General features: G+C 41.7%; 1 protein-coding gene across 7 annotated transcripts in view; it reads left to right on the forward strand.

Moving 5' to 3' along the window:
• The window catches only part of LOC124554896 (nicotinamidase), a 328203-nt gene that overhangs the window by 237232 nt on the left and 63696 nt on the right, over positions 1 to 27275 (forward strand). Inside the window, exon 8 of one of the 7 annotated variants that reach the window (XM_047128583.1) lies at positions 17980 to 18638. The exons of the other annotated variants lie outside the window; for them this stretch is intronic. Coding sequence (XP_046984539.1) covers positions 17980 to 18083 — 104 coding nt within the window. The 3' untranslated portion in view covers positions 18084 to 18638. Of the gene's footprint in view, positions 1 to 17979; positions 18639 to 27275 lie in introns of those variants that run through there. 7 annotated transcript variants of the gene reach the window in all.

Consider the following 27275-nt stretch of genomic DNA (forward strand, 5'->3'; position numbering starts at 1 on the left):
TCTTGCTCACCAGATGGTAGAGTTTTGTCATGACTGGCTCTCCCAAGGCCATCAGTAGTTCTAATGGAATGTTGTCTACTCCCGGGGCCTTGTTTCGACTCAGGTCTTTCAGTGCTCTGTCAAACTCTTCACGCAGTATCTTATCTCCCATTCCGTCTTCATCTACATCCTCTTCCATTTCCATAATATTGTCCTCAAGTACATCGCCCTTGTATAAACCCTCTATATACTCCTTCCACCTTTCTGCCTTCCCTTCTTTGCTTAGAACTGGGTTGCCATCTGAGCTCTTGATATTCATACAAGTGGTTCTCTTCTCTCCAAAGGTCTCTTTAATTTTCCTGTAGGCAGTATCTATCTTACCCCTAGTGAGACAGGCCTCTACGTGCTTACATTTGTCCTCTAGCCATCCCTGCTTAGCCATTTTGCACTTCCTGTCGATCTCATTTTTGAGACGTTTGTATTCCTTTTTGCCTGCTTCATTTACTGCATTTTTATATTTTCTCCTTTCATCAATTAAATTCAATATTTCTTCTGTTACCAAAGGATTTCTATTAGCCCTCGTCTTTTTACCTACTTGATCGTCTGCTGCCTTCACTACTTCATCCCTCAGAGCTACCCATTCTTCTTCTACTGTATTTCTTTCCTCCATTCCTGTCAATTGTTCCCTTATGCTCTCCCTGAAACTCTCTACAACTTCTGGTTCTTTCAGTTTATCCAGGTACCATCTCCTTAAATTCTCACCTTTTTGCAGTTTCTTCAGTTTCAATCTGCAGTTCATAACCAATAGATTGTGGTCAGAATCCACATCTGCCCCTGGAAATGTCTTACAATTTCAAACCTGGTTCCTAAATCTCTGTCTTACCATTATATAATCTATCTGATACCTTTTAGTATCTCCAGGATTCTTCCAGGTATACAACCTTCTTTTATGATTCTTGAACCAAGTGTTAGCTATGATTAAGTTATGCTCTGTGCAAAATTCTACAAGGCGGCTTCCTCTTTCATTTCTTCCCCCCAATCCATATTCACCTACTATGTTTCCTTCTCTCCCTTTTCCTACTGACGAATTCCAGTCACCCATGACTATTAAATTTTCGTCTCCCTTCACTACCTGAATAATTTCTTTTATCTCGTCATACATTTCATCAATTTCTTCATCATCTGCAGAGCTAGTTGGCATATAAACTTGTACTACTGTAGTAGGCATGGGCTTTGTGTCTATCTTGGCCACAATAATGCGTTCACTATACTGTTTGTAGTAGCTAACCCGCACTCCTATTTTTTTATTCATTATTAAACCTACTCCTGCATTACCCCTATTTGATTTTGTATTTATAACCCTGTAATCACCTGACCAAAAGTCTTGTTCCTCCTGCCACCGAACTTCACTAATTCCCACTATATCTAACTTTAACCTATCCATTTCCCTTTTTAGATTTTCTGATCTACCTGCCCGATTAAGGGATCTGACATTCCACACTCCGATCCGTAGAACGCCAGTTTTCTTTCTCCTGATAACGACGTCCTCTTGAGTAGTCCCCGCCCGGAGATCCGAATGGGGGACTATTTTACCTCCGGAATATTTTACCCAAGAGGACACCATCATCATTTAAAGATCATTTAAAGATGAAAAAGATGGAGCTAGCAGTTCATCTGCAAAGAAAATTGCAGTTTGGCTAGGAGAGAGACAGAAGTCTGACCACTATAGACAAGAAGTAGGGATTATGGCACGAGTTTCTGAAGTACTTCCACCATTCATCACATGCCGTTGTTACGTGGGACTCAATGAAGAGGATTTCGTGGAGAGGGATACAGTTTGTCCGTTAGGTATTGGATGGGACAAGACATCCTTAAAGTGATACACTCATACAACATATGGCAGAACATAAATACCATAGGGGTAAAGGAGACCACTAATCAAATAGCAGAAGCTCTGAGTCATCGAAGCACAATTCCAGGATTTCAGTTTGGCAGGAGGACTGGGGTGGGGTTTTTGTTGTGTGTGGGGTGATGGTTCTATCCACAACTGTGTCCACATTAAGTACACTAACCGTCAACAGTACCTGCATTTTTACAGATGTCACCTCTTCCAGAGCCAGAAATCGCTCCCATAAAGCTTTGCTCCTGTGAACGGCATATCTGCAGTGAGTAGAATTCCCTTGCCCGGAATGCATTCTGCAGGTGCCTCACAACTCTTTTATGAGTACATACATGGCTACCTCAGGGTCCCAGCATTTGCTGCACCCTTCGTTTCCAGAAAGGTAGTATGCCCAAAACCAAGCATGATAGCCATCTAGTTGTGGGAGGAGAGGGGGGGGCGATCAAATACCTGGTCGGTGGTAGCCCCCTGACCATGCAGAGGTCACACTATTGGTCCTTGAATTGAAAACTCCCCATGTCATCTACGGCATTGGCCCCTTACCTAGCTTGCATTTATCATGAATCTCTCGCCCAGCACAAAGTCCTAAGCAACTGGAAAATAGTGCAGGTGACTCCAGTATATAAGAAAGGTAAAAGAACAGACCTGCAAAATTACGCACCAGTATCCCAAACTTCTGTTTGCTGCAGAATCCTTGAACACATTCTCAGTTAGAATATAATAAACTTTCGTGAGGCTAAGCAGCTTATGGCCATGAACCAGCATGGTTTTAGAAAGCATTGCTCATGTGAAACTCAGCTTGCCCTTTTCTCACATGATATACTGAGAACTATGGATGAAGGGCAACAGGCAGATTTCATATTTCTAGATTTCTGGAAAACATTTGACACGATGCCCCATTGCAGGCTGTTAACAAAGGTATGAGCATGTGGGGTAAGTTCACAGATATGCGAGTGGTTCAAAGATCTCTTAAATAATAGAACCCAGTATGTTTTCCTCGATGGTGAGTGTCCATCAGAGACAAAAGTATCATCAGGAGTGCCCCAGGGAAGTGTGATAGGGCTGGTGTTCTCTATAAACATAAATGATTTGGCAGAGAGGGTGGGCAGCAGTCTGCAGTTGCTCATTGATGATGCTGTGGTGTATGGTTAAGGTGTCGAAGTTGAGTGACTGTAGGAAGATACAAGACAACTTAGACAAACTTTCCAGTTTGTGTGATGAATAGCAGCCGACTCTAAATGTAGAAAAATGTAAGTTAATGCAGATGAGTAGGAAGCACAAACCTGTAATGTTCAGACACAGTATTAGTGTACAGCTTGACACAGTCAGGTCGTTTAAATATCTGTGTGCAACATTGCAAAGCGATATGAGGTGGAACAAGTTTGTGAAAACTGTGGTAGGGGAGGCAAATGGTCAACTTTGGTTTATTGGGAGAATTTTAGCCAAGAGTGGTTGACCTGTAAAGGAGACGGCATATAGGATGCTGGTGCGACGTATTCCTGAGTACTGCTCGAGTGTTTATGTTCTGTACCAGGTCGGATTGAAGGAAGACGTCGAAGCAATTCAGAGAATGGCTGCTAGATTTGTTACCAATAGGTTCAAACAAAACTGAAGTGTTACAGAGATGCTTTGGGAACTGAAATTGGAATCCTTGGCGAAAAGGTAGTGTTCCCTTCTGGAAACACTATTCAGAAAATTTAGAGAAGCTGCATTTGAAGCTGACTGCTGAATGATTGTGCTCCTGCCAACATACATCGCGCATAAGAACCACGAAGATAAGATATGAGAAATTAAGGCGTCTATGGAGGTGAACAGACAGTCATTTTTCCCTCGCTCTATTTGCAAGTGGAACAGTTGGGGAAATGACAAGTAGTGGCACACAGTATCCTGCGCCATGCACATTATGGTGGCTTGCGGAGTATCTATGTAGATGTAGATTCATGCCAAGTAGTATGTGCCTGTCGTGACTGGGTCATGGGGACACAGAGCAACAGATTGCTGGCCAGGTAGCCATTGCTGAGGCTGGGTGGTACCCATGGGGAGAGCCCCCACTCAAAGTGGTTGGCACCCTGGAGGATGACTTGCATGTGAAGCAGATGAAGCATTCTCCTGCTGGTGCTCATGTGGCCCCATCAATCTCTTCAGAAGGAAAGAACTCGTTCAATGCAGAGAGATATGACCCCAAAACGTTTCCATCCCTGACTATGCCGTGGGAGGAACATATGGCTAAATGACAAGCAGAGTAGTAGTCTCCCCCAATACGTGGTTTGTACGATGACAGATGGGGATTTTTATTAGGCCAGAAAGCCATTATTCTTTGTGGAGAATATAGAGGATAAGTTCGGGGAGGTTGCAGCCGTCTCCAAAATAAAGAGTGGGTCAGTTTTGATTAAAACAGCGTACCTTGCCTATTCACGGGTGTTGTTTGATTGTGACAAGCTGGGTGACATCAGGTGACTATCACTCCCCACAGTAGTCTAAATATGGTTCAAGGCATCATTTTGCATCGGCATCATTTTCCATCATGACCTCCTCCTTGCAGGCTGATGATCAGCTACGCGCAAACTTGGAGCAACAGGGTGTGCGTTTGTCCATCATATCCATATGGGACCAAAGGATAATAAGGTTACTAACAAGGCCTTCATTTTGGCCTTTGGGGGCAATTCATTGCCTGAAAAGGTCAAGGTATTGGTATACTGATCTGACCTGAAACACTATGTTCCTCCCCCCTATACGGTGCTTCCAGTGTATGAAATTCAGGCATGTCTTCATATTGCAATGCCAGCCCAGCCTGTAGTGATTGTGGATGATCATTTACACACGAACATTTCTTGTGGCACTCCCTCCCATCTGTGTCAACAGTGGAGAGCACCATTCTCCCTGCTCACCAGACTGCACCATCTTTCAGAGAGAGAAAAAATACAGGAATGTAAGACTCTGGACAGACTATCATACCAAAAGCTAAGAAAAAGTACAAGCATCTACATCCTGCACACATAACCCTGATGTATGCTACAGCTGTGATGTCACTGCTCTCTCTGATGATGGTACTGTCACCGTCATGCCTCCTACAGTGGGTCCTCAGGTCCGTGCAACCATGCCTGAAATGTGGCAAGACAATTCATGTATTATAATAATGCACCTGCACATTCATCCCTGTTGGTGTGCGACTATTGCACAAAAAATGAAATCACTGTGCTGCCTCATCCTACATACTCTTCATACCTGGCCCTTGCGAACTTGTTTTTACTTCCAGAGTTGAAAACCTTGTGACTGCTTCCTGAATGGGAAACAGCACTGGAAGTGGTGTATCAATTGTGGAGGAGAGTATAACAAAGGAGACCATGCACAATAAGTAAACGGTAAGTGTAGAAAAATTTTGTGAACAAAGTTCTTGCAATTTATCCTTCAGGTCTGTAGCCCTCCTGGCCTCAGGCTCCACTAATAGAGTATACTCGCACACTCTACCCAACAGATTCCCTTTTCTCTGTCCTGTCATGCCCTCCAAACCCACACATCCACATGATCTTCTTCATACACTGTATCTCACCAACTCCAGTGCTCATGTGTCACATACATAGCCTGTACACCTGCCATCCCTCCCTCATGTGCCTCTTGATGACTTGAAGCTTCTGCTATTCAGTGAGTGGTTTCCTTTTAGCCTAAAATATTTTCATACAATAGTTGAATAAATTTGTTGTACATTCTCCTCAAATTCAGTTCCGGGTTGCAAGGTCTAATGAGAAACCACAAGCAGAAGGAGAATGTACTTAAATTTCATGAATGAAGATTATAGCCCCTTCTCAATGTATGAACTGAATACTGTGCTATTTGTGGCTCATGATACTGTTCTGGGCTCAGATGTGATCCATTATTTCATGCTGCAGAAGATTAGTTAGAAGTTTCAGAATAAATTTGCCCTTGCTGTTTAAAATTAAATATGTAATGAAGATCAATGTTCTTACTTGAGAAAGTAATTAATAAGGGCTCCACTTTTGAAACCAAAAAAGACAGCACCATCCCAGTAGCTATCAAAATATTGCTCTTATTGCCTGTGTAGGAAAGACAGTGATAGGGAATGATCAGCTCATTCTTTGTCTGGGATCTAGGCTCAAAGAATCTCATAAGTCTGAAATGATTTTTAAGGAAATGTTCTACTTTGGATAATCTACCTCCACTTCAAGTGGCAATACATGAAGTGTCTACAAAGTATCTTTTCTGATATTGAAAAGACATATATAGTGTGTTTAAAATTAGTTGCAACTTTTGACATTAGGCTGACCAGAGGGAGACGTGATACCATTGCCCAGGTAACACCAATAGCGAGCTGACTTTCCCTACCATGCTGCCAGTGGTTCGGCTGGTAAAACTCCCCTGTTGCCACAACTGACGAATAAACAGTACCTCATTGCGACTCACGTTAGATGTGTCAGTGTTCGTCAGCTCTCATTACAAAGTTGAATTTGTGGCACTGAAATCTTCTGTAGTTGACAGGTATTGGTAAGAAGTGTTTTGTGTTTGTGTTGCATTAATAGCAACAGCACAGTACATCTGAATAAGAGATCTGCAATAAAAGGTCGTCCAGGATCACCATTCACCAGCTGGGAATATAACGTTGTGCTGCAAAACATTCCTCAGAAATCGACAATAGTAATGAACAAAATGCAATACCACTCTGTTCTGATGCATAAATCTCCAACAGTGCAGTGGAGGAAAGCGGATATCTTGCTCTGGGTACAAAGAAATGTTCCATAAAAGAAGTTGAACCTAGCATGTATAAGGCTAACTTAATGGAACTTGTAGTGCTGTATAAGCCAAAACTTCATACTACCAGGTCAACAAACTGTAAGGGGCATAGTTTAATCAGGCTTCCTACTTATCATGCTCATTTAAATACGACAGAGTATATGGGCCTAGGTGAAAAGTAATTGGGAAAAATGCAAGAGAAGATTACACTCACTGAGATTGAAATACTGACAGAAGAAGCCACTGCAAATGTTACATGGCATGACTGGTATTGAGTTGTCAGCCATACCAAGAAGGTAGTTGAAGAGGGACTGTGATGAGTTTTAAGGAATACGTAACTTATCTTGTTGCCATGTTAAAATCTGCTTCTTTTGTCAAAAGACAGCAGAGTTTAGAAATATTCATCTCCCAAACTTTCTAATGCAGTTGAAATTGCAACAGAATCCTGACACAATGTGTTATTAAACTAACAAAAGAGTGCATGTCAGGTCAGTAGTTTATTGAACAGCCCATTCTCAGTATAAAAATAAATGTGTAACTTCTTCATTTATATTGTTGCAAAACCCACAGCAATTCTGCTTTTACCAGCTATTGATGGCCCTCAATAATCTCATTATTTCATTGAAAAAAATCTGTAGTCACTTGAATATTACGATAGATATGGAAGTTTCGCATATTAATCATATTGCAAAACACTCTCGTCTGTGTGTGCTATCATTCGCCAAATCTTGTTTCGATATCTCAAACCATTTATGAGATATGAGGAATTTATGAATATTTCATTCTAGTTTTTTCATCAATGCACAAGTTCGTGACAGAGCGCTTTACATACATTCCATTTTCTCAAGATTGGAAACAGACAGCTTAAAGAATAATTCAATATATTGTCTACATTTAATACGCAGCAACATACAACATAACACGCACAAAACACAAATTCATAGCAACACCTATTTTTCACTGCAAACTACAGATTTCATGCAATAGTTTGCCTGCTATTGAAATATTCCAATAACTATTACCAGTAACGAAATGATACGCAGTTCATCATGAAGCTGATGAATGATGTGCAAGAATCAGTGTTTTCTACAAAATAGTTTCTTTAAAATCATTTGAGAAAGATCTTAGATCAGCTGGCCTGCATGACTTGCTGTTGATGCAATCAAGCGAACCTGCTAGGTTCCGCGCCGAGTAGGCCTGGCATCATGCTGTGATCACCTGCTGATGTGCCCAGCTCACGCTGGCAACTACAGTTCCCTCCACTTGCTCCCTACTGAACTGTCAAAAGTTGCAACTTAATTTAAACACACTATAGTACTACTTAATGACTTACTATCATCTTTCAGCTACACAACTGTGGATTTGTTGCTTATCTCTTCATTTTTATGAAACCCTTCCTAGTTGAATGTTATTTTAGATATGGAGTTAGGAAGGGAAGCATGGAGACTATTTCCTTCAACTTCATGGTACCCCTCCAGTAAAAATTTTGTGTGCTACCTTATCTGCTGTAACAATAAGTGGCATAGTATCCACTGTAAGAAACCCTGTGATCTATTATTTGTTTACAAATTGCCATCTCCATTTTCTGTTCCACTTTCAGCCTTCCAACATAAATTAATCAGCTGATGCTGGCATTTAAAAGACTGAAAAAATTGATTCATAAAGAGGTTTTCATTTGCACCCAAGAAAGTTGTATGTTGATATTAATTCAGATCATTCTGTATTTAATTCAGCTGAGTTAAAAATGAGAGACACTATTTAAGATTCAGTGAGGTTCCCTTATGTCATATTTGATAACAAACAAAGAAAAGTATATACTTTCAGTTGGCTTGTGCACACAAGAGGTTTGGAGTATAAGCAGTAAATATCAAGAAATGTCAGAACAGAATGGAAAGAAATGAAGGAAATTAGGGAGGGAGGGACATGAGTAGAAACTGTTAGCATCAGCATTGTAAAAGCTTCACTCTTATTCAGATTATGGTTGCATGGGCTCTGGACCAACACGGTTATTTGGCAGAAGTTTTGTGTATCTAAACAATAGTAACTAAGTCACTTTAGAAATTCAGCTCTGATTAATGATGAGACCCAGGATAGTTCTAGAGTTGAAAGTGCACAACAGATATATTTTCCCCCAGTTTTAGTGAGTACTGAGTTCCTGAAGTAGTATACAAATTGTGCCCTATAATTAATGCTACTCATTTTTTCCTCAGCCAATTTTGATTGAAAAATGCAGAATTTGTTGTGAGACAGTGTAGAAGATTCCCACTTTAGTCTCTGTAGTTTCATGAAGTTCCAATAGGTGGTGGTGCCATATGTAGTGTTCAACATGGCATCTGTAATATAGATGCGTTCCAAGCAGAGAACAGTCTTGAGTTTCTGTTGCAGAAAACCAGAGCTTCGCAGATACATATAGGCACTTGGAGAATTTCTACAGAGACCTGGCAGTAAACAGATGCGTGGTCAGTCATTGGGCGAGGCATCTGTCTTCATCGCAGCAAGGTCATGCAACCTGATCCAGTCTCCTGCATGCCGGCCAGCTGCACACAGCTGTCACTCTTGCAATGGTGGAAAATGCAGTCAGTCTCATTTGAGGTGATTTACGAATCGCAATCAAACATCTCAATGCTCAACTGGACATTTCTGTTGATTGTGCTGGCACACTCGTCCACCAGTTTGGGTATTCAAATGTTTGTACCTACTGGGTTCCTCATCACCCAACAGAAGACCATAAAGAGTAACAAAGGATTATCGGTGCAGAATTGCTAGTGCTTTATGAGGCTGAGTGTGACAACTTTTTGTCGAACATCGTCACAGGTGATGAAACATGGGTTCATCACTTTGAACCGGAAACAAAATGGCAATCATGGAGTGGTACCATGCCACCTCTCCGAAGAAAAAGTTCAAAGCCACACTCTCAGCTAGTAAAGTCATGATGATGGTCTTCTGGGACTCTGAAGGATTTATTCTGTTTGATGTCCTCCCTCAAGCTGCAATGATCTACTCAGAAGTGTATTGTGATACCCTCAGGAAATTGAAGAAACGATTTCAGCATGATTATTACCACAAAAATGCAAATGAACTTCTACTTGACGATGACAGTGCAAGGCCTCACACAAGTCTGTGCACCCGAGAAGAGCTCACAAAACTTCATTGGACTGTACTTCCTTATCCACCCAACAGCTTGAATCTTGCACCTTCCAACTTTCATATGTTTTGCCCAATTAAAGATGCACTCTGCAGGAAGCAGTGCATGGATGATGGGGAGGTTGTTTATGCAACAAGATGTTGGCTCCAACATCAGCCATTAGAGTGGTCAGATATGCAGGCCATCACATTGAATGAAGATTATGTTGAAAAATAGGGTTTTTAACCAAAATAGTGGGAATAATGTGATTTATTGAAATCCTGCTTTCAGAAAAAAAGTGTTGCATTACTTATTGAACTCCTCTTATACACTACAGGCCATTAAAATTGCTACACCACAAAGATGACGTGCTACAGATGTGAAATTTAACCGACAGGAAGAAGATACTGTGATGTGCAAATGATTAGCTTTTCAGAGCATTCACACAAGGTTGGCACTGGTGGTGACACCTACAACGTGCTGACATGAGGAAAGTTTCCAACCGATTTCTCATACACGAACAGCAGTTGACCGGCATTGCCTGGTGAAACATTGTTGTGATGCCTCGTGTAAGGAGGAGAAATGCGTACGATCACGTTTCCGACTTTGATAAAGGTGGGATTGTAGCCTATCGCAATTGCGGTTTATTGTATCATGACATTGCTGCTTGCGTTGGTCGAGATCCAGTGACTGTTAGCAGAATATGGAATCGGTGGGTTCAGGAGGGTAATACAGAATACCGTGCTGGATCCCAACGGCCTCGTATCACTAGCAGTCCAGATGACAGGCACCTTATCCGCATGGCTGTAACAGATCATGCAGCCACGTCTTGATCCCTGTGTCAACAGATGGGGACGTTTGCAAGACAACAACCATCTGCACGAACAGTTCGACGACGTTTGCAGCAGCATGGACTATCAGCTCGGAGACCATGGCTGCGGTTACTCTTGACGCTGCATCACCGACAGGAGCACCTGCGATGGTGTACTAAACGACGAACCTAGGTGCACGAATGGCAAAATGTCATTTTTTGGATGAATCCAGGTTCTGTTTACAGCATCATGATGGTCGAATCCGTGTTTGGAGACATCGCGGTGAACGCACATTGGAAGCGTGTATTCGTCATCACCATACTGGCGTATCACCCAGCGTGATGGTATGGGGTGCCATTGGTTACACGTCTCGGTCACCAGTTGTTCGCATTGACGGCACTTTGAACAGTGGATGTTACATTTCAGATGTGTTACAACCCATGGCTCTACCCTTCATTTGATCCCTGCGAAACTGTACATTTCAGCAGGATAATGCACGACCGCATGCTGCAGGTCATGTGCTGGCCTTTCTGGATACAAAAATTGTTCGACTGCTGCCCTGGCCAGCACATTCTCCAGATCTCTCACCAACTGAAAACATCTGGTCAATGGTGAACGAGGAACTGACTCATCACAATACGCCAGTCACTACTCTTGATGAACTGTGGTATCGTGTTGAAGCTGCATGGGCAGCTGTACCTGTACACGCCATCCAAGCTCTGTTTGACTCAATGCCCAGGCGTATCAAGGCAGTTATCACGGCCAGAGGTGGTTGTTCTGGGTACTGATTTCTCAGGATCTATGCACGGAATTGCGTGAAAATGTAATCACATGTCAGTTCTAGTATAATGTATTTGTCCAGTGAATACCCGTTTATCATCAACATTTCTTCTTGGTGTAGCAATTTGTCCTCAGAATCCATTTTCCAGTTGAATTTGGTGTGTTTGATGGGGCTGTATGTGATTCTTATGGCTGTTAAACAAGAAGTTTGATCACATGCTGAAATTCCCCATAGGTTCAAATTTTCTGATTGCTCTGCAGGCTGTTCAGTATTTTTGCCCTGGAGAAAAGCAGTTCAGAACACCTAGGATGCTTTTCACCAGTTTCAGAGATAAAGGGAGGAAGCATCTTTTCTGGTGGGTACTGAAGGATATGGGAATGTATGGGACAAAACAGCAGATGTTGTGGCCAAGGAGGCATATGGAAAAAACAGAGACTCAGTGTGCTATCCCTCATGTTGCTGCTGACAATATCTGTCCTACATCTATGGGACAAAGAATGGTTAGAGGTCAGAGGTAACAATCTGCAGTCAGTAAAACCAACTGTAAGAACATAGCATTTTGACATGATGCAGTCATTCTGTTACATATTCGAATGGAACATAGTTCTATGATACATGGTTTCTTTCTCCAGTGTAAGGTTCCAAACGTTCGAGGTGCTTAAGCATGCAGACAACTGGAAGCCACATGTTTACTGGTGTACATTATATCTTTACAAGAGGAAACAGTCTCTTTATCCACTCTTAAATTGGCATGAGATGAATGTGGTACATGTTTTAAAATTCTGCACTGTAGCTGACTTTACATAAATTGTTAGATAGGAAGTTTTAGTGTATTACTTGGATGACTGACACTTCTTATTATTATGGAAGTTATCAGTTGGCCAAATTTTCCTGTCTTGCTTTTATTCAGTTTCTTTGTTTTCATTTTGACAATACTTTTGAATGCAAAGTGTATAGTAGCAGTTTCAGACTTGGTGCTGAGAGAAAGAAAATTAAATGTTAAACAAAACTTCACATATTAAACATTTTAACTATCCCTGTCTTATAAAATCTTTGTTAAGGACCCTGCTACTCATGCTTCTGAATGCTCTAAAGAACCAAAGCAACTACTAACAGTCTCCTTCTTATAAATCGGTGAAATTGTAATCTTATTAGATGGAAAGCCAGAATTATTCAAGGAAAACGATTTTGATCTTTCATACAACACAAGATATTACTCTTTCTCCCCCCCCACCCCACCCTCTCCCTCTCCCTCTCTCTCTCTCTCTCTCCCTCTCTCTCTCTCTCTCTCTCTCTCTTTATTTTTTTAAAAAAAGGCTGTCATCCACCCGGAGGTTGGTTTGAACACCACAGTGTTTTACTATTGCCTTCCTATACTCTTTGAATTGACATAACCTGGTCAGCCAAAGGGGGATCTACAGTTTAATGTGGACTCCAAACTACAGTGCAACTTGGCATTTTTCGAATTAATAAGTCATAGAATGTACTGAGCATAAACAAGTCCACAACAGCAAATAATAGTTCACTGTTGAAAGCCACATGTGGGGCTGCTAGATGTTCTACCAAGAACTGCTGAGGTGAAGCTGTGGTCCTGGCTTAGTTGCCAATGTGGACCATGTGATCTGATGAAAACAGAGCTGGTGTGAGGTTTGAGAAACCCCTGAGCCCAGAACCATCTGGAGATTGTAGGCTGATTCATAGTCTGACATCATGTGTTCATCTGGTGGGGAGACAATATCCCTCACATCTTTAACTGTAGTATATGAATGGTAGTGACTCAGACTGTGATTGGATTGTCAGGAAGGAGGAAAGATAGTCGAAGATATCTCGGCTGAGAAAACTGGCTCTGAGTTGTCACAATGTGGACCTTTCAGATTTCAGAGGTGGTGGACTGTGCAGGCAGTGTGTGGTCCTCAAAAGGCTGAGTTGGAGATCCCTTCCTAACTGGAGGAAATGGCTTTGTTTGTAATCAGTCCCTGTTGACACCCCAAGGCTTTGCCTGTGTATGATGCAGTTTGTAGTGAACAGTTGCTGGTTCTGATCATGCTGCTCTAGCTCCGGCCACAGTGGCAGAACCACTACTGCAGCAATTTATTTTTAATGTGAGCTGACTTTGTATCTACAGCCTTGACCATAAAGCAGTCAGGCTTAATGTGTGATGATGTTGACTGGTATGAGAGTTTGTCTGGAAGTGAGGGCCCAGCACTGGGAGCTCGTTCAGCACTGTGGGCACTGTTAGAAGTTTCACAGCCAGACAAGGTGCAGCAGCATTTGTGGCAGCATCAATAAAGGGTTGCTCCTGTGATGTAATCAAGTGTGAGAGTAACTATCAGAGATTCGTGAACTTTGAGACTTGACCTACTTAGGAGGTATTCCTAGTGCTTTCTTCATTTGATTGTAAAAGTTATGTTTCTCTGTTTAAAGTGTGTTTGAACAGTAGAGATGTCAGGTAGATGGTACCATTTTCTTTGGCAGATTTCGGTCAATGAGGTGGACATGGGTTGTGAGCTATCACGATCATTCATTGTTTCACTTCAATAATAAAATTGTTGGCTAAAGTGTAGATAATGACCATTGAATCATAGGTACTGCAAAAGGACATTTCAACAATTACCAGCCATTTTGCTTCCAGAAAATGACCTTGGAACTCCAGGAGGATGATGATTCAAACCTCCATCTGGCCATCCAGATTTACATTTTCCAAGAATTCCCTAAATCGCTTAAGGCAGATTCAATGATGGTTCCTTTGAAAAGGACACAGCTGATTTCCTTTTCCTTCCTGCCCCAGTTCCAGCTTGTGCTCCAGCTCTGATGACCTCAATGTTGATGGGATGTTAAAACTCTAGTCTTCGTTCTTTTCCTTTCCTGACAGTTACACATGCAATTTTGCTAGATTCTTAATTGGTAACATGTGACAATGAGTACTACATAATAATTGTTACATGCACTCAGCATGGTATGCGTATGCTACCACAGTTCCCTTTCCCCTTCTGTACCAAATTTTGATGTCAAACTGATTGAGCTACAGGATATTCAGGATGAAAAAAAGGGGGGGGGGCAGGATATCATCAAGGCTACCTAATATGTTCCAAAACACCACACGTAGAAATGGGATTCTTCTGGGACTCATACCTCAGGTTCTGTTGGTTCTAGAAAGGTAGGGTCAAGTGTTTTCAATAGCCCTTGGGCAAGGGACTATTTGTATATCCAACAGAAGGATCATCTTAGTGTCACTACCCTACAGCACAGGGTCAAAATTATGAATGTTACACACTTCCTCCTGCTTAGGAAAATGGAGCAAATCAGTTGATACTTTTTGCATTTGATGTGGTCTATGGTGGGCCTGAAGGGCTTGTAGGGGCACCATTAATTGATGGATAGTTCCTTAAAAATTCCTCCCCCCCCTCCAAAAAAAATTTTTTTTACCATTTTTTCATACCAAAACAAAACTGCGGATTCCAAGATGGCTATGCACAGAAAGTGGCTGAAATTTCTGTGATATCATCCTGATTTTGTTGCATCGATCCCGACCTCGAACAACCTTAAAAATTTTCTTGATATTTTTATCTGTTTCCAAGATACAGAGGTTCAGAGTTACCCTACATGTACACATAAAATACGCATGTAAAATTTGTTGTGAGGCTGAAATGTAGTTTACAAAGTGTTGTAATTCTAAAACACTTGAAAAATTTTTGTGTATGTAAAATCGAGTCTGTAAAAGTTGTTTTAAATTATTTCAATTTCACCAATAACATTTTACTGACCTTTCAAGTTTATTTTGTATGAGTCACATGCTGTGCTGTGGCAGGGAAATGAAGGGAACCAGTGGAAAAATGCTGCTGTTGCAGCACAAAAAAAAAGGCAAATATGCTCCTGTTTAAAAGAGTTTGACAGAAAGCTGGGGTACCAGCTGGCTCATTCTGCCTTCCCCAGCACCTTTAAAAATTTTCTCAAAAGTTTTGGCACATGAACACATTCATACTGTTTTAAACTGAGAGATGAGACAACAGCTGTGGAAAAGTGACAGGAAAGTTAAAAAAAAACTGGAAGATAGTAAACAGTGGTTGTAGTGCAGAAGCAGCAAAGGAGATATTGGCAGTGTGAGAAAAAGAGAGGGACACAGTGGCCGTGGAACGTAGTTGACAGTGACATAATAGTGCTAGGAAAAGAGTAAAAGAGACAGTACTGGTGGTAGAGTAATAAAGACAAGGAGAAAGGGGAAGTAGGTGAGAGCCAGCGACAATGACAAACACGGTCCATAACAATGACAATGCAGAAGAGAGCGGCAATGACAGCGAGAAGATTCAGCAGCAATGGAAAGGAATGAATGAGATATTAGCAGTAAGAGAGAGCAAGAGGGAGACAGTGACAGTGAAAGGTGACAGTAGTAGTAGGATAGGACGAAGGAGACAGAAAGAGATAATGGCAGTGAGTTGAGCTGAATAAGTGAGTGAGAATACTTATTAGGCAGAAATGCTAACCATTATGATAGAAAGACACAAAGATGTAATGACAATGAGTTGAGCTGAATAAATGAGTGAGAATACTTATTAGGCAGAAATGCTAACCATTACACCACCATAGCACTAAAGTCAACATGGCTGCACGAATTACCCAAATTGAATGCCCTCCCCAACACAAACTTCAGTTCATATCTTCAGCTTATTTTCCCCTGCGTTATCACTATTGTCAGGAAAATAGGGGGAAAATAAGCTGAAGATATGAATTGAAGTTTGTGTTGGGGAGAGCACTTGACTTGGGTAGTTCGTGCATCAATGTTGACCATAGTACTGTGGTGGTGTAATGGGTAGCATATGTGCCTGGTAAGCAAGAAGACCTGGGTTCAAGTCCTGACCAGAGCACAAATTGTGATTCATTTCTTCTGTTTCCATCATTATCATAGATAAAAATGAGACTTAGATATCTCTTGGAAAAATTTAACTATAAGATCACCTGTCAGCCTTGCTTGCAGTGGTAACACAGGTCTCCGTAAAATCACGAAGTTAAGTGCTGGTGGGCTGGGCTAGCACTTGGATGGGTAACCATCGGTCTGTTGAGTGCTGTTGGCGAGCGGGATGCACTCAGCCCTTGTGAAGCAAACTGAGGAGCTACTCGATTGAGAAGTAGCGGCTCCTGTCTCGTAAACTGACATATGGCCGGGAGAGCGGTGTGCTGACCACATGCCCCTCCATATCCACATCCAGTGACGCTTGTGGGTTGAGGATGACAACGGCAGCCAGTCAGTACTGTTGGGCCTTCCAAGGCCTGTTCGGATGGAGTTTAGTTTAGTTTATAAGATCACCTATGGTACAGGGATTTCCCATTATGTCCAACACTGCAGTGCTACTCCAATGCTGGGGAGCCCTGGCAATAGTGACAATGTAGGGGGAAAACAAGCTGAAGATATTAATTGAAAAATGAGTGAGAATAGGCAAGTGGGAGTAGATGCTTATAAGTGACTTACAGGAATGGACCAAGGGGTGTGAGCGAGTTACAGTTAGGGGAACTTGTGGGAGTGAGAGGAGAGTTGCATGTTAAAAAGAGTGCAAATATGTTTGCATGCCAAAATTGTTAAAGGTACTGAGGAAGGTAGAATTAGGTAGCTAGTAATTAACTTTTAAGTCAGAATCTTTTAAACAGGAGCATATTCGCCTTTTTGTGCTCCAGCAGGAGCATTATTCTGCTGGTTTTATAATTTTTCATTTATTTGAACACAAAGCACTACTCTCGATCTTGGCTATTCTTTATTCATGACAGAATACCAGGATTAGGAAGCTGGATATTTGGTTGATAGTGAATAAAGTAGTTATGATTGCTTCAGCGAGTGTCAATTGTTGTAACCTCTCAGCTAAAGAGCAGGTAAGCAGGCACAGACACTGAATACATCCATTAACCATTTGCGATCAGTTAGAAGGTGTAACACAGCTGTGAAAGAAGTTTAGGATTTAAGTTTCTGTCGATAGAAACATTGTTAGAGATGAATTACAAGCTTAAGCTGGGGAAGAAAATTGGCTGTGTTCTTTCAGAGGAACCATCCTGGCCTTTTGCCTTAAAAGATGCAGGGAAATAATATAAAACCATAATTTTGATGGCTGGATGGGAACTCGTACTGCCGTCCACCCAAATGTGAATTCAGCATCTTGCGTCTAACTTGCTTCACTAAAGATACACATGAGCTGTTCTCACTCCATAAAAGATAACAAGAGCTGCATTTTCTGTTTTCGGGTAGTTGTTTGGGCTGTTTTGGTGCTTTTGAGCCAAATATTATTGGCTGTTAAGTGTTGCTTCCCCTGCCCCCCCCCCCCCCCCTCCCCTCCCATCCCACCCAGCCGTAGCATCAGTAGTGTGCTGCAGTCCGTCTATTGAAAAGATAGAATTTGTCTAACAAGAAGGTAGCAAGATGAGGGCCAATTTTAAACATGATTTTAACATTTAGAATGATTTTTCAGAGCAGCTTGTCTGTTCATATCAAATATCCTTTCTTCATAATTTATGGAAGTGTTATGAAATTTGAATCACATTCAGAATGATCTTTGATAAGAGTTACATTGTTTGGAAATATTGTGAATCTGTAAAATTAATGTGGGTGTGTAATTTTTCAGTGTGATCTATACCTTTACTGCTATACCTTTTGCAGGTTTCATCAGTGGTATAGAACAAGTAATTTTCACCCTTCTAGTGATGATGTGGAAGACATCTGCTATGAAACATGCTGCACACTCACCACAGCCATTCCACTGAGGACAAACATTACAAAAATGGAAAGAGCTGACATTCGAGACCTACATAAATATCCTCAGTCACTTTACCTGCAGACAAAGAAAATGCCACTGTACTACTTTCTCTGTCAGAATACAGGCACAAAATGTACAACTTAATCAAGCTTTCAGTGTACATGAAATTAAAAGGAAACTTGACCAATGGAGTGAAAGGGAGGATGGTAGAGCTTCTACACCAGTCCTGCGAAAGGAAACCATTGAAAAAATTTGACCACAGGCTGCTCCACCGCCAAGGCTCTATGGCTTAAAAAACATAAAACATTAACGAAATGAGACATTCTTCTACAGTCTATTGTAAGCAACACAGGCACTCCTACATACCTGGGCAAATGTCTTGTATCGAGCCCCTGTGTCAGTAAATGTTAGCACCACATCAGGAGTTCAGTACATCTCATTCAGTGGCTGCAAGGATGTTGCCTTCATACCAGGACCTTGTTGTGGTGTTTGATATGGTCTCCTTCTTCACTAGAGTGCCACTTTCTGATTCCCTCAAGCTGAGGAGGGAGAAATTCAGCACCACAACGACTGATCTGTTCTGAATTTGAATATAATAAATCTTGTAGAGAATGAAAAGCTTATTTCCATGAATCATCACTGTTTTAGAAAGCATAACTCGTGTGAAATTCAGCTTGCTCTTTCCTCACATGATATACTGGGAACTATGGATGAAGGGAACAGGCAGATTTCATAGTCATAGATTTCCAGAAAGTACTTGACATGGTTTCCCCCTGCAGACTGTTAATGAATATACCAGCATAAAGAATAGTTACCCAGACTTCTTAATTTTTATTAGAACCCAGTATGTTGTCGTCAATGGCGCATGTTCATCAAAATCATCAGGAGTGCCCCAGTGAAGTATAATAGGACTGCTATTATTTTCTGTATACATAAATAAAATGACAGACAGGATAGACAGCAATCTATGATTATTTGCTGAAGATGCTATGGTGTATGGGACGATATTGAAATCAAGTGGCTGTAAGAGGATACAAGATGAAGTAGACAAAATTGGTGGGATGACTGTTACCTTGCTCTAACTGTAGAAAAATGTAAGTTAATGCAGATGAGTAGGAAAAACAAGGCCATAATTTTTGGATACAGCATTGGTAGTGTCCTCCTTGACACATTCACATCATTTATGTATCTCGGTATAACGTTGCAAAGCAATGAGAAATGAAACAAGCATGTGAGGATTGTGTTAGGGAAGCCAGATGGTCAGCTTCTGTTTATTGGAAGAATTTTAGGAAGGTGTGGTTTATGTGTAGTGGAGACTATATATAGGATGCTAGTATGACGTATTCTTGAGTTCTACTTGAGTTTCTGGGATCCACACCAGCTCAGGTTAAAGGAAGACATTGAAGCAATTCAGAGGTGGGCTGATAGAGTTGTGACTGGTAGATATGAACAACATGCAAGTGTTACAGAAATGCTTTGGGATCTCAAATGGGAATCCTTGGAAGGAAGGGAGGACCACTATTGAGAAAATATGAAGCTGACTGCATAACGATCCTACTGCTGCCAACATACATTTTGCGTAAGGACCACAAAGATGAAATACAAGAAATTAGGGTTCATACAGAGGCATATAGACAGTCATTTTTTCTCGCACTATCCTCGAGTGGAACAGGAAAGGAAACGACTAGTAGAGGTACAGATACCTTCAACTATGCTCTGCCTGGTGGCTTGCGGAGAATGTATGGAGATGGAGTTGGAGAGGAGAACCGCTTCGAATTTGTCTTCACATCCACAATCATTCACTTCAGTGGCAACAGTCATGGACAAACAGATGGCATTGCTATGGCATACTCCATGTCAATTTTTGTGGCAACCGATTCATGGAGGATTTCAAAGAGAAAGCTTTTGTTGTGTATGTGCTCAGCATAACAGTGTTGCAAGACTTGTCATTTCAGCACAAATGTAACTACTCTAGCTGGCAGTAGCTTGACTACAGAAACCAAAGAGCTGTCCCCAGAAGAGGAAAACAAACGCATCATGGGGGAAAAGAGGGGGGGGGGGGATGGAGAGTTCAAACACTGCTTAGAAATGAGCACAGGGTAAAGTAAAAGTTGGTTGATGTCAGGGTAAAAACTAATGGGCCTGACCTATTGCTGCCAGTAAGTAAATACCTGGGTCAGCAGTTCTGCGTGTGCAACAATCCATGCGTGCCATCTGTGGCAGCATGCTACACCATTCTGCAGCGAGCCCCATGCAAGCTCACCTGCATCCACACCAATGTCTGCTAGGAGGTGGACTAAATCCATCCCCCCTGAAAAGGCCAAATGGAGGCAAAAACGGCCAGATTTTTGCCACGGCTTCCATTGTAAAAAGCAGAGAGGGCATGAGATTCCTCGGCAGTGGGTCCATCAACAAATTTGGTAATGCAGATGCAGCTGACCCCACTAGAATGGTGGAATATTGCTGGTGCTGACATAATGACTGGTGTGCCAGAATCATCAGGGCCTAGGGCTCATCAGTGGGCAACGAGTGGGCAAAGGAAAGTGCCAGTTCCAAGTACGCGGCCTCGTCATCGGGATTTGGGGAACAATCACTGCTAATCATGTGTTCTGCAGGTGAAAGTAAGATGGCAAAGCCGCAGTGGGGGTGTGCGTGCTACCACAGTTGGGAGCCTTCTACTGGGAGAACACTGCGACAAACCCTGTAACAGAGCTGGCGCACAGAAAGGAGCACTGTGGGTTCAGTGGCTCGCAGATGTACCTGATAAGAATGACGTGCCAGCTGCTTGCAGCCAACATCCACTACAAATAAATTCCGACCTTTCTGGCCTACCACTACACCAGGAAGCCACCCCTGCTGCCAGCCAAAAGGTGAGTCGTAAAGGCCCATGAATAAAATGTGACAGGCCACGACAGTCTGGGGCATGTGGCTCAGGGTCCAACAGATCAAAGAGACTCCAGGGCTAGAAGCATGCAAATTTCTGCCAGACTGTTATCATTAACTGACCTTGCCAGGTACATGTCTAGAAAACTAGGCAGTACATTGTTACTGGATGAGGCAGCCACAGACTTTGTCATTTGAGTCTTGAATTTTGCACGAAGTGCTCCACCTCTGAGTTAGAGTTAGAAGCCTGGTGAAGCAAGGTGGTAATCAGATGCTAGATATAGTTGGAAATGCAAAAATCCTCTTATTCCCATGACACAAATTTTTGACTATGATCGGATATGAGGATCCAGGGAGAGCCCTCAATAGCAAAAATGACTGACATTGCATCAGTAGTTGCTGTTATCGTGAAAGACAGTTTGGCAACATACAGGAAAGTGGACAAAACCTCCACTACCAACAACCACATACATCTGGAAAAGGTCCCCTTCGCGTTGATGTGAACTGTATGCCAAGGGTGCTCTGGGACTGGCCAAGAGGAAAACTTATGTGGTTGCAGAGCCTAGTACACTGGACAGGTCACACAAGCCTATGCAAGATGTTCAATATATTGCAATCAAAGGCTGTTCAGTAAACGTGACGCTTTGCCAAAGCCTGCATATGAGACGTACCACAGCACAACCCATGCAGCAACCGGAGTATGCAAGGATGCAACGCCGAAGGGGTGAGCACTAGACAGCCTTGCTACTCCATGGAAAGCATGGAGTCCCCTTGACAACACTGAGTTGGTCATGTATAAGGACACATGTGTTGTTCTTGTGGTCTCAGTCTGATGATTGGTTTGATTCTACTCTCCACACTAATCTGTCCTGTGCAGGCCTCTTCACCTTCGAGTAACTACTGTAACCTACATCCTTCTGAACCTGCTTTCTGTATTTCTCTCTTGGTCTCCCTCTACAATTCCCCACCGAGTGAGGTGGCGCAGTGGTTCTCACACTGGACTCGCATTCGAGAGGACGACGGTTCAATCCCGTCTCCAGCCATCCTGATTTAGGTTTTCCGTGATTTCCCTAAATCGTTTCAGGCAAATGCCGGGATGGTTCCGTTGAAAGGGCACGGCCGATTTCCTTCCCTAACCCGAGCTTGCGCTCCGTCCCTAATGACCTCGTTGTCGACAGGACGTTAAAAACCACTAACCTAACCTACAATTCCTCTCCCCCTCTCCCACACACACACTTCCTTCCAGTAATAAATTGGTGATTGCTTAATGCTTCAGAATGTGTCCTGTCAACCGATCGCTTCTTTTCATCAAGTTTTGCCACAAATTTCTTGTGTCCCCAATTATGTTCAATACTTCCTCGTTAGTTATGTGATCTGTCTATCTAATCTCCAGCATTATCCTCTAACAGCACATTGCAAAAGCTTCCATTTTCTTCTTGTCAAAACTGTTTATCGTCCATGTTTCACTTCCATACAAGTCAACACTCCAGACAGATACCGTCAGAAATGCTTTTCTTGCAGTTGCAAGTCTGCATTTTAAATCATCTCTACTTTGGCTACCAGCAGTTATTTTACTGCCAAAATAGCAAAACTCGTCTGCTGCTTGTAGTGCCTCATTTCCTAATCTAATGCCTGATTTAATTTGACTACAATCCATTACCCTTGTTTTGCTTTTGTTCATCATACAACATACTCTTGAGACACTTGTCTATTCCATTCAACTACTCTTCCAAGGCCTTTTCTGCCCCTTTGTTGGCAAACCTCAAGAGCTTTTCTTCCTTCTCCCTGAACTTTTAATTTCTTCTACAAATTTTTCTTTGCTTTCATTTACTGCTTGCTCAGTTTACAGATTGAACAATATCGGGGAAAGGCTGCAATCCTGTCTCACTTCCATATAAACCTCTACTCCCTTTTCATGGCTCGTGGCTCATAACTGCTGTCTGGTTTCAGCATAAGTTGATATAACCTTTTGCTCCCTGTATTTTACCCCTCTACCTTCAGAATTTCAGAGTATGTTTCAGTCGACATTGCCAAAAGCTTTCTCAAAATCTGTAAACTAGGTTTGACTTTCCTGAGCTTATCTTCTAAGATAAGTTATAGGGTCAGTTTTGTCACACCTATTGTGTTCACAGAGGAGTGCACTTAGGCCAGCCAGTTTGGACTGCTGAAATGATTTTGCTGAAATGCAGATTGACAACTGTGTCTACAATGCCAGCTGCAAGGTATCATCAGATGCAAAAATGAGAGCGTCCTGTCAATCGTACTCTAGATTGGGACCCACTGGCAACTGCTATAGCTTATCTTTTCCACCTTTGAATAGTTATATTGTGCTGCTAAAAGTGTATTTGATGCTTAAGTGATGGCTGCTCAGTTCTATCTGGGTTCCATTGTGACAGGCCAACACCAGTGCCATACTGGGACTCATCAGTGGCCCGGATTAACAGTTTACTGACAGTAAAAGAAGCCAGACAGGCAGCAGATGACAAACACTGCTTGAGGGATAGAAAAGCGTGTTGACAGTCCGCAAGCTGTACAGATTTGATGTCCTTCTGGTGAATCCTGTCAATAGAATGGCAGATGTGTGTAGGGAATGAACTGAGCATAAAAAATGCCTTGCCCAAAAGGGACTGTAGGTCCTTCAGGTTCTTGGGTTACTGATGGCCATGACAGTGCAATCCTGCTGTACACCAGCAAAGTATCGAACAAAATTGTCAAAATAATAGCGTGATGTAACATCAAATTTGTTTTCTATCTCTGAAAATACATTCTCAATTAGGTAAGGTGAAAGATAACTTTGGGCTCCATAAACTGTGCGTCTATTTGTATTCCATGCAAATGTGGTGAGGCACACATTGGGTAAACTGTGCAGACAGTCTAAGAATGGTGCCAGGAACACAAGAGAGACACTGTACTCAAGCAGCCAACAAAATCAGCAGTTGCAGAACACTGTATAGCTAGAGAGGGCTCAACGAAATAGGAACTGTTGAGATATCAGAGGGCAATGGGCTAATCAGTGGAGGTAATGGCTTTACTCTCAGTCTTGTTGGACCCAGCACTCAGCCACCTCCAGTTATAGTGTCAGGTGAGAGAGAATTCGTCACATGACATGGGTGGCAAAAACACTGAGGGACAGTAGCTTGTGCCCAGCATTCAGCAATCATGCCCTACGCCACTCCACCCAATGTCTCGTGAGGCCAGATAGTGAGGGAAGGCGCAATATGAGTGTAAAAGGAGGTGTGGTCTAGCAAAGATGCTCATTCTGCAGGTATCCCTCAAAGATGACCACAAGGTACATTGTTGAAATATGTCTTTCATAAATGACAGCACCTGGATGGTGAGTTAGTTAGTTTGTTAGTTGCATTTTCCGTTGATCAATTGCATGGTACGGTAGCCGTTATGATGTGGAACGTGTCAAGTGCACAAGAAATGCACATGTGAAACAATATACAGACTTAAAGACAATACAGACTTAAAGATTAATATTTCTATTATTTACCCCATTCCCATAAATGGCACAAAATGCATATACTATATTTATAGATTTATTTATTCCTGTTCAAGAATTCCTCTATGGTATAGAAGGAATTGTCAAGGAGATATAATTTCAGTTTATTTTTGAAGCTATTACTGCTGTCTGTCAGACACCTTGTTTCATCTGGTAATTTGTCAAAAAATTTTATAGGAGCATATTTTACCCCTTTCTGTGACAAAGATAGGCTGAGCAAAGGATAGTGTAAGTCTTTCTTTTTTCTGGTATTATAATCATGAATATCACTGTTGTTTTGAAACTGGTCCATGTTGTTGAGAACAAATTTCATTAGTGAGTAGATATATTGTGAAGCTCAATCTTTTAAAAAGATGTCTACAAGATGTGCAACTATGAACCCCACACATTATTCTAACCACTTAATCCTAGACATTCTAGAGGAATACAAACAATTTTTCAAAGGGTTCTTCTTATGGTAGGATATTCCAAAAGAGGTGCTATTTACCACAAATGGCAGAAATCCTCATGAAATGGAAGTTACAAATATACCTCAGCTAAATCTATTTCTGAGAAAAAATTGATCTTCTGACAGTTCTGTCATAGATTTCACAAGTTTTTGTGTTGGATATGTATCTACTTCAGATTGAATGTTGATAACGGCCTTAAAATTTAAATGAAATTGAAGTCTACTGTCTGGAATTTTCATTGTAACTCGGGTTCCTGGTCACTTTGTAGATGTTATTAATGTGCTAATTCCCTGAGATTCTCAGTTAATCCACTGACTAAATTTAAATCAAAAAGTAGAAAAGTGTCTAATCAAGAAATGATGCCACCATAATCAAATTTATAGTTTACTAACTTTTTTGTATGTGGTTGTTTCCATGACTTGCCCCTTTAATGAAATTTCATGCTGAATAACATTTAAGAGGTGGTTATCCTTCTGTACAGCCCACTTGGGGGTGTAGCCAGAATTAGCAAGTCGTGTGGGCTTGTAATTAATGTACAGTATTCAAGTGTAGGAAAAGAAACTGTTTCAGTTTATTTGTTCATGGGGACTACATAATGAGGATTTCCAGGGTGGCCGAGAGAAGATAATTCCAGTAGCCAAAGATCCATTTAGAAGGAGAAGGAGAAATTGCTAATGTAAAGAAACTCAGCCATTTAGTGTCTGCTCTAGGCAGCAGCTCAGAACAGAAGAGAGAGAGAGAGAGAGAGAGAGAGAGAGAGAGAGAGAGAGAGAGAAAGAGAGATCAGATGGTCCTGCTGTGTAATGTGATTGGAGCAGGACAGCTTTGCCGATTACAGTTCGGCCTACTCCAGCATGAAGCAGCTGATTGTTGTATCTGTGAAAAATGATGGATGAAAAGGAAGCCCCTTTGTAAAACTTACATAACAAAAATTACTTGGACAGGGGAAACCTTGTACAGCTCCCCTCTCCCTGAAAGAATTCACCATGGATGAATTTGACCATCTCAGTGGAGCCTTTAACCTACTGAGCGAGGTGGTGCAGTGATTAGCAGATCCATTCAGGAGGATGACAGTTCAAACCCACGACAGGCCATCCTGGTTTAAGTTTTCTGTGGTCTCTCTCAATCGCTTCAAGTAAATACCTGGATGTTTCCTGTGAAAGGTCATGGCCAACTTCCATCCCATCCTACCCTAATCTAATGGGACCAATGGATCAATGACCTCGCTGTTTGGTCCCCTCCCCTGAGCCAACCAACCAACCAACCAACTTTTAATCTAAGGGTAACAATATTTTTATTTCATTCATTGCACAAATCCTGTGTACAATTGCTACATCACTGTGCAGTGATTACAGTTGGTGACACAACACTGTGATGGCCATGGCACTACGAAAGAAACTGAAGCTGGCCTCAGAGATGGTCTTAAGGCATACAAGCAATTGAAACACTTGCACGACTGGGATTATGATGTAACGTAAAACTGATCAGTACATGTTCACAGGTCAGTTTATTTTTGAATTAATGTAGATAGTGAATGATTGACTTATAATGTTATTAAAGGATGGGGCTGCGTCATGTTTAAAAGCCTCCTCATCAGACTGTGGTCAGTCTTTTGAAGATGATGCGGTGACTGGTTAACCATTAGAGTGATACCATTTGGTTGCCAACCTGACAGTAAGGCAGATCTAAATCACAGAACTAATTTTGAATCACAGCTGTTTGTTTTAACTGTAATCAAGGTGGACCAAAGCATTGTCATTAAGATTTATCTTTAATTTGTTAGCACCACTGATTACATCATCATAACTATCATTGTAACTATGTTACTGACCAAAGAAAAGTTGCAAAACTGAAAATATATTAACCTGTAGAAGGCACCAACTCAACTACTTGATTAAATCTTACTTAGCATTAACCAGAATGACAAGGTATTAAGTAGATTTAACTATCAAAAGTGTTAAATGTTGACTGCAAGACATGACGCTTCTCTTTGCATTAATGCACCTTATAAATCAATAATAAAAATTAGAATAAACATGAAGAGTTGGTTCAAATGGCTCTGAGTACTATGGGACTTAACATCTGAGGTAATCAGTCCCCTAGAACTTAGAACTACTTAAACCTAACTAACCTAATGACATCACAAACATCCATGCCCGAGGCAGGATTCGAACCTGCGACCGTAGCAGTGGCGCGATTCCAGACTGAAGCACCTAGAACCGCTCGGCCACAACGGCAGGCCGTGAAGGCTGATCTGTTGACAAAAGTTTTTGTAATGGCAGCAGCAAGGTACCATAATAAAGTTTGGTTGAAGTAAATAGAAAGATTGTAAAAATAACTCATGGTAATAAACATCAAATGA

This window comes from Schistocerca americana, chromosome X (genome assembly GCF_021461395.2).
Source record: "Schistocerca americana isolate TAMUIC-IGC-003095 chromosome X, iqSchAmer2.1, whole genome shotgun sequence".
Classification (NCBI taxonomy): Eukaryota; Metazoa; Arthropoda; class Insecta; order Orthoptera; family Acrididae; genus Schistocerca; species Schistocerca americana.